General features: G+C 51.3%; 1 protein-coding gene and 1 pseudogene across 1 annotated transcript in view; both read right to left on the bottom strand.

Annotated features, from left to right (window-relative positions):
• Positions 1 to 2396: 2396 nt before the first annotated feature.
• LOC103221581 (galanin receptor type 1-like) lies at positions 2397 to 3315 on the bottom strand (annotated as a pseudogene).
• Positions 3316 to 6498: 3183 nt separating this feature from the next.
• Positions 6499 to 15980, bottom strand: part of RAB44 (RAB44, member RAS oncogene family) — a 36105-nt gene continuing 26623 nt past the window's right edge. Inside the window, exons 10-14 of the mRNA XM_007972774.3 lie at positions 14370 to 14451; positions 12601 to 12715; positions 11492 to 11593; positions 9539 to 9615; positions 6499 to 8243 (exon numbers count right to left, since the gene is read on the bottom strand). Of these exons, the coding sequence (XP_007970965.3) occupies positions 8153 to 8243; positions 9539 to 9615; positions 11492 to 11593; positions 12601 to 12715; positions 14370 to 14451 (467 nt within the window). The 3' untranslated portion in view covers positions 6499 to 8152. The remainder of the gene's footprint in view (positions 8244 to 9538; positions 9616 to 11491; positions 11594 to 12600; positions 12716 to 14369; positions 14452 to 15980) is intronic.

The raw sequence follows: 15980 nt of genomic DNA, 5'->3' as shown, positions 1-15980 counted from the left end.
CTAAGTAGAGGGACCAGCAGGTACAAAGGCCCTGTGGTAGGAGCATCCTTGGTGCGTTTGCAGGAGAGCGAGGCAGGTGTGGCTGGAGCTGAGTGCAGGAAGGGAAAGTGCTAGAGATGGGGTTGGAGAGGTGAAGAACCCAGAATGCGTGGGCCATGTAGGCCATGATGAGGCCTTTGGCATTTACTGAGTGAAATGGGAAGCCATTAAGGAGGTGAGAGAAGTGAGTAACATCATCAGAATTTCCTCTAAAATAAATGGATTGCTTTATTGCATTTGATCACTCATTCACTCATCTCTCAACAAGTATTTACCAAACATGAGTGCCAGACCCCACTCAGGCATTGGAGACCATGCTGGAGATGCACACACAGAATTGCACCCTCAGGGGTGCCCTGCTCTCAGGCAGTGAGCGAGGAAATCCTACAACCATGGCGTACTGAGGCCAAGCCATCAGGTGCTGGGTAATCTATGGGCACCAGAGTCACTGTGCCATGAGGAGTCTGGCGTCCCCTGTGCAGTGGGGTCATCACCACCACCCCCACCCTTGTAGGGTCATCGCGTGGCCAGAGTGACGAGTACATAAGGTTGCATGTGACGTATGTGACATGCACCCAGGACCCACTGCATTTTAGGTGCCCAAGAAACACTGTTTTCCTCTTGTTCTTCTTCACATGTAAATCCCTGTGGCCATGAGGGACCAGGGATCATAGCAAAAGGGGATTTCTCCCTTCTCTGGGCAAGTTTGTTCCCAGATTAGCCCTCCAGGCAGCCATTCCCACCCTAAACATCACAAGAAATTTGGAACTAATTATACCAAAGTTTGGGACTTGTTTACTTCTTATGATTTTATAGTAAATGGGTGCTGATTCACGGTTGTCCCTATAATTACATGCCCCTGTGACTTACATTCTGATACGCTTTGAGTGGGAACAGGGTGGGGTCACAGCTTGGAAGGAGGGAAGTTCCCATAACCAGCAGCTCATGTCACCTCACCACAGGGGCCATGGGAAAGCGTCAGGAGAGGGTGCTTGCCTGGCAGAGGGACTGAGGTGCAGAGCCACTGCTGGGGCGGGACGGGATGCCAAGAGCATCTTTGCTGTGCCCGACACCGTAGCATCTCGTGGATTCTTTTCCAAGGTGTGGAGCTTGGGAACCTGCCTGCTGTGCTTCCCTCTCGAGAGTCTCAGTGGCCTTTTGGGTATTCAAGGCTCTGTTAAGTCCTACAGCAAAGGGACCAGTTTGATCTGGTTCAACCCAACGTTTCTCAAGCTTTGTATCACAGAGTCTGTGTGTGTGTGTGTGTGTGTGTGTGTGTGTGTGTGTTTCGCTGGTAACACCGTCACCAAGCAGAACGTGCTGTCTTGGGAATTTCAGTAGAGACAATCTCCCGGGTTTCCAGGCCAACACAGAAGACTGAGGCCTGCCCTGAGCAGGCCAGAGGGAGGGCACCGAGGGTGGGAAAGATGGGGACCTCAAATTGGGCTCTGGAGAGAAGAAAAGGGCTCTGAAAGGGATCCCTGCCCCAGGTGCTTCAGGAAGAGAAGCCACAGGGAAGAAAGGAGGGCTTCAGACATTCCCAGTCCCAGACTCATGGCTGCATGGTTGACTGGATTTTTGTCCCGCTATTGGACTGAGGGGTGTGTGGAACAGAGCTGGAGGGGTGGGCAGAGAGAGGAAAGGCTGTCCCGCCTCTGAGCTCACTGCCCAGGCTGTGGCTGGTCCTCTGCTCCCCCTACTTAATATCCTAGCCTTCAGGATTAAGGACCGTAGGCTGTTACCCCCCAGATCATTCTCCACCTACTTCTCTGCCTTTGGAAGCCCCTCTGCCTTCCTCTTGTCCACTCACCTCAAATGCCCCTGAATTAATACAAATAAAATAGTAATAGTAGCCATGACCAGCACACATATGCACTTACTAAGCATCTTTCTAAGCACTTTACATGTGTTTAAATTCATCTTCATAACAACCCTGTGAAGAAGGTATGTACTATCGTCATCCCATTTTCCAGATGAGAACACCGAGACACAGAGGCTCAAGATCACACAATTAGAGAGCAGTGGAGCCTACAGGTATCTGAGCCTGAAGGTGGAGTGGGAGGATCCACCTGGTTACCTAGAGATGTGAGCTCTCACTGAGCCATTTAGTTGCCTTGTGACCTTGGTTGGGCCCTCTGCCCTCTGAGTCTCAGTCTCTCCACTGGTAAAATAGAGGGGGTGGGCTGTCAGGTCTCTAAGGGTCTTCCCATCTCCTTTGAGTCTCAGCCCATCCATCAGCCTATACTCTTAGACCCCTGCCAGGCCCCACAGGCCTCCTGGGGCCCTGTCATGGCCAGGCTGGACAGTCACCATCACTGTGGCTGCCACTTCCACATCTCCGGGATGCCTGGCCGTCATCAGCCTGCAGAAGAGGTCCCTGAGTCCTGCCGGAAGGGGCGGGAGAGGTAGAAGCAGAGGATAGGGCTGACAGCGCAATTGGAATAGGCCAGGATGGTGCAGAGACTGGAGGCTACAAAAGCAGCTGGTGTGGCAGGCAGGTGGCCCATGGCTGCCACGTAGCCCAGCACGGAGCAGGGCCCCCACATCAGCACAGAAACCACCAGCACCACAAGGATGAGCCCTGTGTTCTCTTGATGCTCCTGGATGCTCTCTCCCATGGGACCTCGGGGCTGTGTCCACAGGAGCCAGCCCATGTGGCTGAAAGAGCAGCCCAGCCCCAGCATGCATGGCAGGAAGGCCAGGGCTCCCAGCAGGCTGAAGTAGCAGGAGGTCCCAGCAGGGTTCAGGAGCAAGAGGCAGGCCTGGGTCTCGGGACCCCCCACTGTCTCCTCCTCCACTGCCACCCTCTGGAACAGCCAGTGGGGCAGGGATGCGGTAAGGCCCAGGGCGCACGTGGCCCCACAGAGCAGCAAGCAGCTGCCCCAGCCGGCTGGGAAGTCCAGGCCAGGCAGGGCCACAGCCACGTGGTGCAGGAGAGCCGTGGCCACCATGCTATAGAAGGTGCAGAACATGGTGGCTAATGGTGCAGATGGCAAGGCCCAGCCACCAGTCGTGCTGCAGGAAACTCAGCAGCAGCACAGGCACCACGCAGGCCACGAAGAGCAGGTCAGATAGCGTGATGTTCACCATGAGGTTTCGGGTCAGGGTGTGGAGCGGGTGGGGGGCGCCCAGGTCCCAGCCCACTACTAGCAGCATGAGCCCATTAGCCTACAGCCCCACCAGCAGGACAAGGCCACAGACCCCGGCAAAGATGAGTCGGAGCAGTCACTCAGGTGTGGCCGTGAGCTGCGTGTCAAACGTGGCATTGGGCTCCATTCTCCTGTTTCAGACACACAAGGACAAAGTAGAAACCAGTCAGCCCCAAAGGCCGCCTTCCCCGTTCCTGCTGAGCCTCCTTTTCTCACAGACCCCTACATGTAGTGGGCCCAGATGCATGCCTGTCCTTGGCACACATTAGCCCCTGCAGACCTCATGACAACCCCATGGGATGGACTCCATCAGTGCCCTGGGTTCAAATCCTGCCTCCGCTACTTGCTAGCTCCAGTACCCCGGGAGTTATTTATTTATTTATTTAGAAACAGAGTCTCACTCTATCACCCAGGCTGGAGCGAGATCTTGACTCACTGCAAACTCCACCTCCTGGGTTCAAGTGATTCTCATGCCTCAGCCTCCTAAAGTGCTGGGATTACAGGCCTAAGCCTCTCCCCCTGGCCCCTGGGAGAGTTACTTAATGTTTATCTACCTCAGTTTCCTCAGCTGTAAGAAAGCAAGGAAATAAAAGAAATAAAACAGATGTCGATAGTAACTGTCATAAGTGATAAGACTAGGATAATTTTCATTTTCTTCTTTAAAATTTACTTCTAAAATTTCTGCAAGGAGTACACATTGCTTTCATAATCTGATAAATACATATGTGCATACGTACATACACACATGTATCTATTTTTTGACAAAACCCTGCCCTGTGAAACAAGCAGGTTTAATCTGAGGTTCAAATGGGAAAGTGGGTCTGAAAGGGCTTTGAGAAGGTGTGAAGCCCCTCCCAGTGGTTCCCAAGCATCTCTGCACATTGGGACCACCTGGGGAATTTCACAAATACAGAAACCTGGGTCCCACCCCCAGAGACATGACATAGTTGGTCTGGGCTTTGGCATTTTTGAAAGATCCCAAATAATTCGAAGGGCAGATCAGCTTGGGAATCACCGCCCTCTAGGTTATGCTGTGCAGGCCCCTGGCAGGATGGGGGAGTCTGCGCCCAGCGGTCAGACCTTTCTCCTCACCCCAACTGTGTCCCACATGTTAAGGGCAGGGGGAGCCCCCGACTGGGAGGACTCTGGCTAGAAGATGGAGTGTAGACATACTAGAGTCAGCCTAGTGGCTGACGTCACCACTGGCCGCCCTGCAGGCCAGGCCAGGGCCCGGGAGCTTTAGCTGGAGAGAGGCTTGCCTGCTAATTCAGTACATATTTCCTGAGCATTTGCTCTGGACCAGGTTCCGGGAATCCAGCAGCAAACAAGACACAGCAGAGGAGTCCTCATTGGAGTTGCCCTCCCCTTTTCTCCCACACTGGGGTGGGGACTGGAGACACCCTTCTCCTGCAGGCTCAAAGCCAGGTTTGAAGGAGTCTCTGAGTCCCTCCTGCAGAGCCCCAGCCTGGGGGACTTAGCTTGGTCTCTGGGGCCCCAGGGCAGCAACGTGCCTGAGGGCAGCTGAGGAGGGACTGGAGAGGGGGCCTCTGTGAATTCTGATGTCGACCACCCTCCCAGGCCCCACCGGCTCCCGGGACTGCAGGAGGAGGGGAAATGAAGGACCTGTCCTGGATGAAGGCTGTCCTCCAGCCACTTTCCTGGCATTTGTCACTGCCTTTTTGTCACTTTTTCCTGGTCCACACCCACCAATGACATGGACTATTACTGGAGAGGAATTGGCAGGGAGCAATACGAGGCTTCAGGGACCTGGCCCCTGCTTCCCGGAAGCATCCACATTTTCCCGTAAGCAGTTGCATAACTTCAGGGCTAAGTCTGTGGGTACCGGCATTTGGGTTTAACACCGTTTCCAGCACTTACTTGCTACGTGACTATGGAGAAGTTACTCAGCCTCCCTATGCAGTACTCTCCTCTTCTGTAAGATTGGGGAACGCCTGATGGTGTGAGGGCTAAATGAAGTAACAAGAGCTAAGTGCTCAGAACAGTGCCTGGCATGCGGTAGGCACTGGGTAAAGGAGGGATGTCATTCTGCCCCTGCTCCCCCTCAGTTCCAAAAAGCCCTCTTCTCTTAGAGCTCCTGCCCAGCCTTCCTTCTCTCCCCCTGCCCTCCCTTCTCACTCAGCAGCCTGAGTCCCATCAGCCCAGTCCCACCCTCCTTTTCTTAATCAGACTCTGGCTAAGCCTAAGCCAGAGCCCCCTTGGCTGACATGCCCCAAGAACTCACCACTTGCCTGGAAGTTCACTCTGAAGTCTACCTCAAGTTTCTCCTGCTGCTGTCGTTGCCTGCTGTATGCTACTCTGAGGTTTCTGGGTCCTGTTCTCTAGTTTGTGAGCCCTTTGACAGTAGGAAAGGCTGGTGGTCCTTGCACAGTTGTGCCCTGCCCAGCAGGTGGATCTGGCCCAAGAAAGCCAAAACAGGGTTCTGGGCAGTGTGCAGTTTCTCCCAGAACTCCACCTCCTGGGAATCTGAGTTGTCTGAGGCCAGAGTAGAGCTGAGATGAAATGGGGAGGCCTGGGGGCCGCTCCTGGACCAGGCCCCCAAACGACAGGGGCTATGTCTGCTCTACTGCCTCTCCCAGGAATCACACCCTGCCTATCTGCCTCATTAACTCCCTGGCCCACAGGACAGAGATGTTGGTGCCTGCCAGGTCCCTGGGCCCCAGAGAAAGAGCCATTAGCAACTACAGGACCTGTCTCCCATCCTCACCCAGGGCCAGCATCACTCACTCCAGACCACACCCCTCTCTCTCTGAGCACACCACAGTCTAGAAACTGCTCAGTTCAGGGGTAGGCTTGTGGGCCGTGGGAGGGGACCTGAGATGGGAGAAGACATTGGGGTAAAAAAGGATCAGTGAAGCGCCCAGTAAAAGAATCAGCTAGAGGGCCGGGCGCGGTGGCTCACGCCTGTAATCCCAGCACTTTGGGAGGCTGAGGTGTGCAGTTCATGAGGTCAGGAGATCGAGACCATCCTAGCCAACATGGTGAAACCCCGTCTCTACTAAAAACACAAAAAATTAGCCGGGCATGGTGGCGGGTGCCTGTAGTCCCAGCTACTCGGGAGGCTGAGGCAGGAGAAGGGCGTGAACCCAGGAGGCAGAGGTTGCAGTGAGCCAAGATTGCACCACTGCACTCCAGCCTGGCGACAGTGTGAGACTCCGTCTCAAAAAAAAAAAAAAGAAAAAAAGAAAAAAAGTATCAGCTGGACCGTGGGAATCATCCACTTGGAGTCTGGAGGTTGAATGGGGTCCGTTAAGGGAATCTAATCCAACTTTGGTGGATTCCGATGCTGGGATCTTCTCTACCTCACCTTTTGCCAAGTATTACCTAGCTTCTGCTTGTGTGCCTCTAGTGAGGGAAGGCTCACTGCTGCTGAGACGTTCCTTTCAGAACTGAGAAGAGGGGTTGGGGCCAGGGTCTAAGACTGTGTGATTCAACAGGCCTCTGTTGTTCCCTCTTTCTCCTTCATTCTCTCTCTAACTCTGTTCCTTGAACTGTCTTTGCTTGTCCCTCTATGGGGTTTCCATTGATTCAGCCAGGAAATTCCCCAGTACCTGAAGGATTACAAAATACCAAACTCAGGCTGGGGGCGGTGGCTCACGCCTGTCATCCCAGCACATTGGGAGGATCACTTGAGCCCAGGAGTTTGAGACCAGCCTAAGCAACATAGCAAGACCTTGTCTTTGCAAATAACTAAAAAATTAGCAAGGTGTGGTGGCACGTGCCTGTGGTTCCAGCTACTTGGGAGGCTGAGGTAGGAGAATTACTTGAGCCCAGACAGTTGAGGCTGCAGAGAGTGGCGATCACGCCAATGCACTCCAGCCTGGGCAACAGAAAGAGACCCTGTCTCAAAAAACAATCAAACAAACTCAGTGCCTGGCACATGTTGTCTATTCAATTTGTGATGATGGTAAGATGTGACAGACACACAAACACAGACCATGGCAGTCTCTCTAAGACTCTAAAGCAAGCTCTCCGAGGGCACCGGAAACCCCAGCCCTGGCCGATAAGGTGCAGCCGCCATTCAGGAGGTGAATATTGTGGAATTCCGGAAACTTCTGCAAAAGCTCCAAAGAAGAGTGTGTGAATGATTCTGAGTCTAGGCTCCCCAGCTGTTTGGACCCCCAGCCACACCCTAGTTGCCCTTCAAATACATCCAGAGACTGACAACTCAGGCCGAAGCCCTGTGCTTGGGGACACCGTGGCATTGGAGCAGGGGATGGGACCCTCGAATGTGACCCCTGTGAGGTGTGTTTCGTATCATGGGGAAAGGGAGTGAGGTCGGGGCTCTGCAAGACAGGAGGGCATCAGGGCATATCAGAGGCCTTCGGATCATCACTCTTCCCAGGAACCGAAGAAAGCCCATCCTTGTAAATAGAAATAGCGAGGGAGACCAGGCCAACAGCGCCCTGCCAGGCAGAGCACAGAGGGACCGCTCTAACACTGAGCGGTGATTAACAGGTTACACCAATTAGGAGCCAGCAGCACCCAAGGGAGCTCCTTGGAAAGTTTCTCTCCTCCTCCTCATCTCTTTTTTTCTGATTATGTAATGAATATCGTTATTGTTGAAAATCTGAAAATACAAATATGTGTAAAATCGAAAGTAACACCCCCCCACACACATTCTCGCTATAATTTTATCACCCACAGATGTGTGGCCAATATTTTGGTGTATTTTCCTTACGTTGTTTTTCCAGACTTTTTCTTTCTTTGGAGAGTTTTGCCGTACTCCTGCCCCCCAAGTCTTGTTCACTCAACAAAGCCCTCCTTTGGAGTTTGAAAGGCAGAGGTGATGCAGCCCTGCTTTGGGATCCGAGTCCTGATTTGAGAAGGGTTTTCCTGAACCTCCAAGCTGGTCCTCTGTTTCGTTGCTGTCCAGGAACGAAGAACAGGAGCTGAGGGACAGGAAACCATGCGGGCGTCCATCCTACCCGGGACAGGACAAGTGGTCAGGAGCAACAACCGAATTTCTTGGGCTGCTTCTTGGGGGTCACCTCCACCAGCGAGCCCTTCAGGCCTTCTTCTTGCATCCTCAGTGACCTATGTGACAATGCCGAGCATCAGTCCTCTCTCTCACCTCCTAGGGGCGGCATAGATGGGCCCATGGGTGCAGCCGGGGGCTGGGAGGCTGCGCCCGCAACCCCCACACCAGCTCTGCCTCTGCCCTGCTTTCCACATGAGACCAGAAGAATTGAGTCCCTGAGACTCTGACCTTCTCTTTCTGGCCTACTATGTGCCAGGCACTGTGCAGGACTCTGACCACGACAGAGAAACCACTCTTCCCTCCCTTGAGTAGTGAGAGAGACAGACAGGAAAAGGGGTGACTGCAGCCCAGGAATGATGGGGAGGCATGCAGGGACTTCACACCAGGTCCTGGAGGGATCTGGGGAGGAAGGAGATGGTGACTGAACTGAAAACTGAGCCATGGACAAGGTTTGCCAGCAGAAAGGATGGGGGAGGTGCATCCCGGGCAGAGGGCTATGGCTCAGTGCCAAGAGAGAGCTTGGGGACTGGGGAAGCAAAAGAAGTCCCTCCCTTTCTTCATGATGTATTTACTGCATGCCAGACGGTGCCCATCTGATCTAGCTCCCCTCATCCCTCACTCACTGTATTCGTTTTTGGAGCACCTGGGTCCCAGGCATGGGGAGAGGGACTGAACAGAACAGACATGGCCCTGCCTTCCTGGACAACAAGAAAACAGATAAATGCATATACCATTAATATGTGTCGTGTCAGGAAGGGCCATGAAGGACACAAACAGGGGCTGGGATCCAAAATAGTGGTGGGAGGTGGGTGATCAGGGAGGGAGTCTCTGAGTGGCTGGAACTTAGTGAGTGTGTGTGTGTGAGTGTGAGTGTATGTGTGAGAGAATTAGAGTCTGTGTGGGTGTGAGTGAATGTGTGTGTGTGTGTGCAGGGGTACGGGAGATGGCACTAGAGATGCTGCAGGCCGTTGCAAAGCATTTGAATTTCATTTTAAATCCATGGAAGCTACTAGAAGTTTGGGAGCAGAAGAAAGACACTCCTTTTCTCAGCCCTCTTTGCAAATGAAAAAACTGAGGCTCCGAGAGCCTAAGTGCCTGTGGGGAGTGATTCAGCGAAAGGGAATGGCAGAGCTGGAATCAGGAGACTCAGTGCAGGGCTCTCTCTCCCCGCTCAGACTGGTGAGCCAAGGTCTTTAACTAGGTGCTTCCCTGACCCATTTCCTCAGAATGGGCCTTTCAGTCCCACTGGGAGTCAAGAATGGGGCTGGAGCTGTCCCAGAGGATTCGGTGGGGCGGTGGGGGGTGGGGGTGGGGCGCGGCATGGGGCGGGTGGGGGGTGGGCAGCACTTACCTGGCCAGGTTTACCACAGGCTCCAGGATGTTGTGACCCAAGGCGGCACTGCACTCCCCAAAAGAGACCCCCAGTTCCTGCAGGCCAGACAAGGAGGGGCATATGTGCCTTGGGAGAGACAACTGCAAGGCCAGGCCATACCCCACCGCTAAAGTCCTGGCCATCAGAGTCCCAACGCATCCCTAAGCCGACCTCAGTGGCGAGCAGGACAGCCCCATCTCAGCGTGGGCCACCATCCCTGGCTGAAGCCCTTTGCCCACTGTCCCTTCACCCCGGCTGGCCAAGGTGTCAAAGAATGCACTGAAACGACACTTCACAGCCTTCGGAGTAGCGTGGGAAGCCTGCATCCCAACTTGGAGAAAGGTCTCTGGAGACACTTTATAAATGTTAGTTATGTTTTTTAATTTCAAAAATATTTCATTGGGAGAATATTGGAAGATACAGTATAAGAAAGTACACGCTCAATATCTAAACCACTGCTGTTAGCGTTGGGGTAGATATTGCCATTCTGTTTTATATAACCCTTTTATGGGGCGGGGGCTAAATGTCCTGTACAGTTAGATTAAACCAGATGAAATTGCTATTTTTGGGATGCCCCAGTCAAATATCAGCAATTTCATATGTTTCAACCTAACCTATATCTAGATTTGTAGCTGCTTATATGATTTTCTATTATATTGTAAGCATTTTCCCCACAACCTTAAATATTTTTCCAAGACGGGATTCTTAATGGCAAATACCTTTCGTATGAACATCCACAATTTAACCACCAATTGCTGCCAAATGTTTGTTCTTATAAATAATATTTGAAAGCCCTCATATAAACATGTGCGATTGTACGTTATACATGGGTATCCATTAGGTGTTCCTTTAGGGATTATTACTTCTGAGTCTTCCCTTAGGATAAATTGCTAGAGGATAAATTACTATGTCAAAGGGTTGAGTTACTACTTTTAAGAAAAAGGCCGAGCACAGTGGCTCACGCCTGTAATCCCAGCACTTTGGGAGGCTGAGGCAGGCAGATCACTTGAGGTCAGGAGTTCCAGATCAGCCTGGCCAACATGGCAAAACCCTGTCTCTACTAAATATACAAAAATTAGCTGGGCTTGGGGGCGCTCTTCTGTAGTCCCAGCTACTAAGGAGGCTAAGGTGGGAGAATCGCTTGAACCTGGGAGTCGGAGGTTGCAGTGAGCCGAGATCATGCCACTGCACTCCAGCCTGGGCGACAGAGCAAGATTCCAGCTCAAAAAAAAAAAAAAAAAGAAAAAAGAAAAAAGAAAAAGAAAAAAATTCCTTTCAGGCAGGAGCCACAATGATGACCTCACGACTTATGGGAAGTAGGAAGAGAAACAGGAAGAAAATACGGTATGAAAACGCCAAGAGGGGTTGCGTGAGAGGTGGGGCGAGGAGTGATTTTCCCCTCTATTTTTATTCTCTCCAGATTTTCTGGAATGTGGTTAAATGCTATTCATGAATAAATAGTATTCACTGTCTGGCAGTGGAGCTTTTGATGTAATCATCCCAAGGGAGAATTTGAGTCTTAAAATAGGAGAACTTAGAAGGCAGCACGTTAATTAGAGACCAGAGATAAAATTAAAATTTGATTGGGAATTTTAAGCAAAGCTTTTAAAACCTTTTTACTCCGAAGCTCTTTCTTATGTAGGTGGGGACGTGGTGTGGGAATGTGCTAATTCAACAATGAGGTTCAGTATCACCCCCGCCACTCCAGCCTCGGGTTTGGTCTTAAAGCACATCTCCAGAGGCCGGGGCTGTGTGGGAGGCAGAGGCGGCCAGGCTGCTGTTCGCTCTGAGCAGGCCTTTGGTTGGGGCAGGGGCAGGAATGGGCCATGGGTTCTTCTCGGCTGCCCAGGTCAAATGACGCCTATCCACTACCCGCCAGGGAGGCGTCTGCCCGGTCCACACGCAGAGACGGGCTGATGCCCCAGTGCTTACCCGAGCCAGTTGCTGCCCAGCTTCTGTGGACACTTGCCGTTCTTCCTCACAGTCCATCTTGTTTCCCAGGAGAAGGATGACCACCCCATCCGACCCTGCGTCCTGCACACAGAACATGTTCTCTCAGCCACAACCACTGTGTGCCAGGCTCCTGGCACATTTGCCCTCCTAGAAGCTGAAGTGTGTCCCCCATGTTCCCACTCTCAGGCCACATCCACTCCATATCCTTCTCACCTGGACCCTTTCCCCCATCCTTCCTTTCTGCTGATAAACATCTCACCTGTTTTCCAAGGCCAACCTTAAGAATACCTCCCCCAGGAAGCCTTCCTGGATTGTTCCTGCCCATGCCCTCGCTTCCTGCCTGTGTTGAACAGTCCAGCACTTGATTATACATTTTCCCAATTGTTTCATGAATAATAATAATAGTTTCTGATTAATGAGTGATTGTTATACACCAGGTGCTATGCTGAAATCAATTATATCAGTTAATCCTCACAGCTCCCCTATGAAAGAAGTCAGGAAATTGAAGTTCAGAGAGCTCAATTCAACTGTCCAAAGTCACAGAGTTGGGGTGGGTGGGATTCAAATCTAGGTCCTGTCAGACCCCAGTGCTCAGCTCTCCTCTTCACACATTACCTTATCCCGCTTCTTTTGCTAAACTAGAAACTTCCAGAGAGAAGACAACATGGCTAACTTCATACCCCTCTGCTGTGCTAGTACACACTGCAGAATTTCAGTATATATGCTTTGAGGAAGTATGCAGGGGAAAAACTAGAGATGTGTGAACAGAGGAATTATCACGTGGCATGGCACTAGAACTACATTAGCCTCAAGTGTAAGAAGAAGACATTATAAACAGAGCTGCCATATGTAGGAAGAGAATGTTCAGAGGATAAAGGAAGTAGTTTTGTTTGAAGGCTATACTATGTGGTTGTCGTTTCTTTGTACTACTGCATTCCCAGCTCATCCAACCACGTGCCCTCAGTGGGTGGTGTCACCCATATGTCTGTCATGTCGTTTGTAATCCTAGGAGAAAAGAGGGAGTGGCAGGATATAAGGTCCCTCTTGACTGGAGGGACTGGGGCCAACCCCAGCAGCCATCTGCTCACCTGGAGACAGTCTAGCCAGTAGCGCACGTGGCCAAAGCTCTCCTGGGAGGTGATGTCGTACATGAGCACTACCCCATCAGCCTTGCGGAGCAGCTGCCGCGTCATGCTGTGGTACCTGCCCAGAGAGTCTGCATGAGGCCACACCAGGCATCCCGACCCCAGGTCCTGGCCTCTGCAAAGTGGGAGAAGTAACCTATCCTACTTCTAATTGCTTCCCACAGAGCACGTCTGTATGCTTTCCTTCGTACGGTGTAGTTCTTGTTGACGAGGTAACAGTTCTCATGGCCCAAATTTCAAAAGGTCTCAAGGAGAACTCAGTGAAAAGTCTCCTTCCTTCTGCCCCATCCTGGAGCCACCTAGTCCCCCTCCCCAGAGGCAACCAGGGTTATCAGTTTCTTAAATATTTTTCCAGAGGTATTTTATGTATATACATATATATGCACACACATATATACACCCGTACACATACATCTTTCCGCCTCTATTTTATACAAATACAGTGTAAAACATTCATCATACTCATTAATATTCAGTGTTCTGCATTTTGGTTTTTTCCAGTTAACAGGATGTCTTAGAGAAATTTCCCTATTGGGCTGGGTGCAGTGGCTCACGCCTGTAATCCCAGCACTTTGGGAGGCTGAGGCAGGAGGATCATTTGTGGTCAGAAGTTCCAGATTGGCCTGGCCAACATGGTGAAACCCCGTGTCTACTAAAAATACAAAAATTAGCTGGATGTGGTGGCGTGTGCCTGTAGCCCCAGCTCCTCAGGAGGCTGAGGCACAAGAATCACTTAAGCCCTGGAGGCGGAGGTTGCAGTGAGCTGAGATCACGCCACCACACTCCAGCTTGGGCAACAGAGCAAGACTGTGTCTCAAAAAAAAAAAAAAAAAAAAAAAAAAAAATCCCTATTAGTACATAAAGACAGTCCTCAGTCTTTGTGTGGCTTTACAGTGTTATATTGGGTGGACTGACCCCACTTTATCTAACTGGTCCCCTATTGATAGACATTTAGGTTGTTTCCTATTTTAATAACACAAGTGATAATATTACGAATGGTCCTGGTCCCTTTGTTATTATAGCCATATATGAGTCTGTCTATAGAATAAATTTCTAGATGTGGAACTGCAGAATCAAATAAGATATGCCTTTTAAGTTTTGATTACTGCCTGGTGCAGTAGCTCATGCCTGGAATCCCAGCACTGCAGGAAGCCGAAGCAGGCAGATCACAAGGTCAGGAGTTCGAGACCAGCCTGGCCAATATAATGAAACCCCATCTCTACTAAAAACACAAAAATTAGCCAGATGTGGTAGTGGGCACCTGTAGTCCCAGCTACTCAGGAGGCTGAAAACAGGAGAATCGCTTGAACCCAGGAGGTGGAGATTGTGGTGAGCCCAGATCGCGCCTCTGCACTCCAGCCTGAGCAATAGAGCGAGACTCCATCTCAAAAAGAAAAGAAAAAAAAGTTTTGATCACTTCTGCCTAGGTTGAAAGTAGAAGACCAGCATTTTCAGAAGGACAGGTGATTCGGTGGCTGTCCACTAATGACCATGTTGGGACAGCCCTAATATATGCCCTGCCAGGCTGAGGGACCTCTGGCTCTGCTGTCCTCTCTCCCCTGCCTTGGGCTTGATTCATCTCTCCTTCCCTGACCTCCTGAATCCTCAGGGGGCAGTTGCCTCCTGCCCATGTTATTGGGGCTGCTGTGTGTCCCTCTGCACCCCTACACTCAGCCTAGTTCCTGATACCACTGATACACATTGCCTGTTACCTCTCTTGGCCAGCCGTGTCCCAGAGCTGCAGCACAAAGCACTTGTTGTCCACCAGCAAGGTTTTGACCCGAAAATCTACTCCTAGGACACATAAAGAGGGGTGAAGCCTACTAAGTTACCATCCAGGACTCCTAACCAAGGCCTACCCCAGTATACACCTGTTCCCTGTACCAGCTGCAGTGCGATAGAGCCCTTGGCTGCTGGGCTTCCCTTCCACTCTGCATTCCACCCGTCCTCGAGGACCCACTTTCTCCAGGAAGCCTTCCCAGACCTCCCTGCCATACTGGCAGTTTGTGCCAACCCAAGGCACCTTGTCTACGATGTTTATTCCTTAGGTCACCCAGAATACAAGTTTCATTATTTTATTTTTACACTACTCCTTTTTCCATTCCCTAATTATCGCATGCACCTTCCCCTCTCAACCAGACAGCAGGGGAGACAAGCAGCCCAGAGGGGCATAAGGAATGCTGACTTCAGGCCACTGTTACACTGGTTACAGGACCTCAGGCAAGTCATTTCACTTCTGTGAGCCTCTCTTTCCTTGTCTGCAAAGTGGCAAATTAGAAAGATGTACACTGCAGAGTGGTTAGAGGATTAAAATGCTGTTTTAATCAGATTTAATCAGCCGGGTGTGGTGGCGCACGCCTGTAATCCCAGCTACTCGGGAGGCTGAGGCAGGAGAATCACTTGAACCCGAGAGGCGGAGGTTACAGGGAGCCGAGATCCCGCCACTGCACTCCAGCCTGGGCAACAAGAGTGAAACTCCGTCTCAAAAAAATAAATAAATAAATAAGGCCGGGCGCAGTGGCTCACGCCTGTAATCCCAGCACTTTGGGAGGCCGAGGCGGGCAGATCACGAGGTAAGGAGACCGAGACCATCCTGGCTAACACAGTGAAACCCTGTCTCTACTAAAAATACAAAAAATTAGCCGGACGTGGTGGTGGGTGCCTGTAGTCCCAGCTACTCGGGAGGCCGAGGCAGGAGAATGGCAGGAACCCGGGGGGCGGAGCTTACAGTGAGCGGAGATCGCACCACTGCACTCCAGCCTGGGCGACAGAGCGCCTAAAAAAAAAAAATGCTGTTTTAAGTGAGCAGACCCAGAAAAGAGGATAAAACTTCTGGTGTGGAGGCAGGGCTTTTAAGGTAGGTAGCCTTAACTTTGGGGGCCCAGCTAGGGCAAGAAACTTAACCAGGTCTTCAATTCTCTGCTTTCCTCATCTGTAAAATGGGGATAGATATGGGAAATGTACATTCAAATATAACTCCGTTGGCTGTAATTCTCTATCTGGTCCTGTCCTCAAATGCAGGCAGGGTAGAGTTCTTATGTTGTGAGGTAGCGGGGTGGGGCAAGAATGGAGGGAAAGTGACGCCAGGTAGGGAAATAATTGACCAATGAAGGCAGATCATTTCCTGTGGTATTTAAACCGGAATAGACGATAGCCACCAGGGGGCAGCAAACCGTAGCTGGGATTGGGACAGATCTGGACCAAGTACTTGGATCTCGGGTACACCCAGCCGGCTAGCAGTGCATGCCGGCTTGCCTGGTTGGTTGGTTGGTTGGTTGGTTGGTTGTTTGGTTGGTTGGTTAGTTGGTTGGTTGGTTGGTTCA

Source organism: Chlorocebus sabaeus, chromosome 17 (assembly GCF_047675955.1).
Source record: "Chlorocebus sabaeus isolate Y175 chromosome 17, mChlSab1.0.hap1, whole genome shotgun sequence".
Taxonomy (NCBI): domain Eukaryota; kingdom Metazoa; phylum Chordata; class Mammalia; order Primates; family Cercopithecidae; genus Chlorocebus; species Chlorocebus sabaeus.
This window is presented reverse-complemented; position numbering and strand designations above follow the sequence as displayed.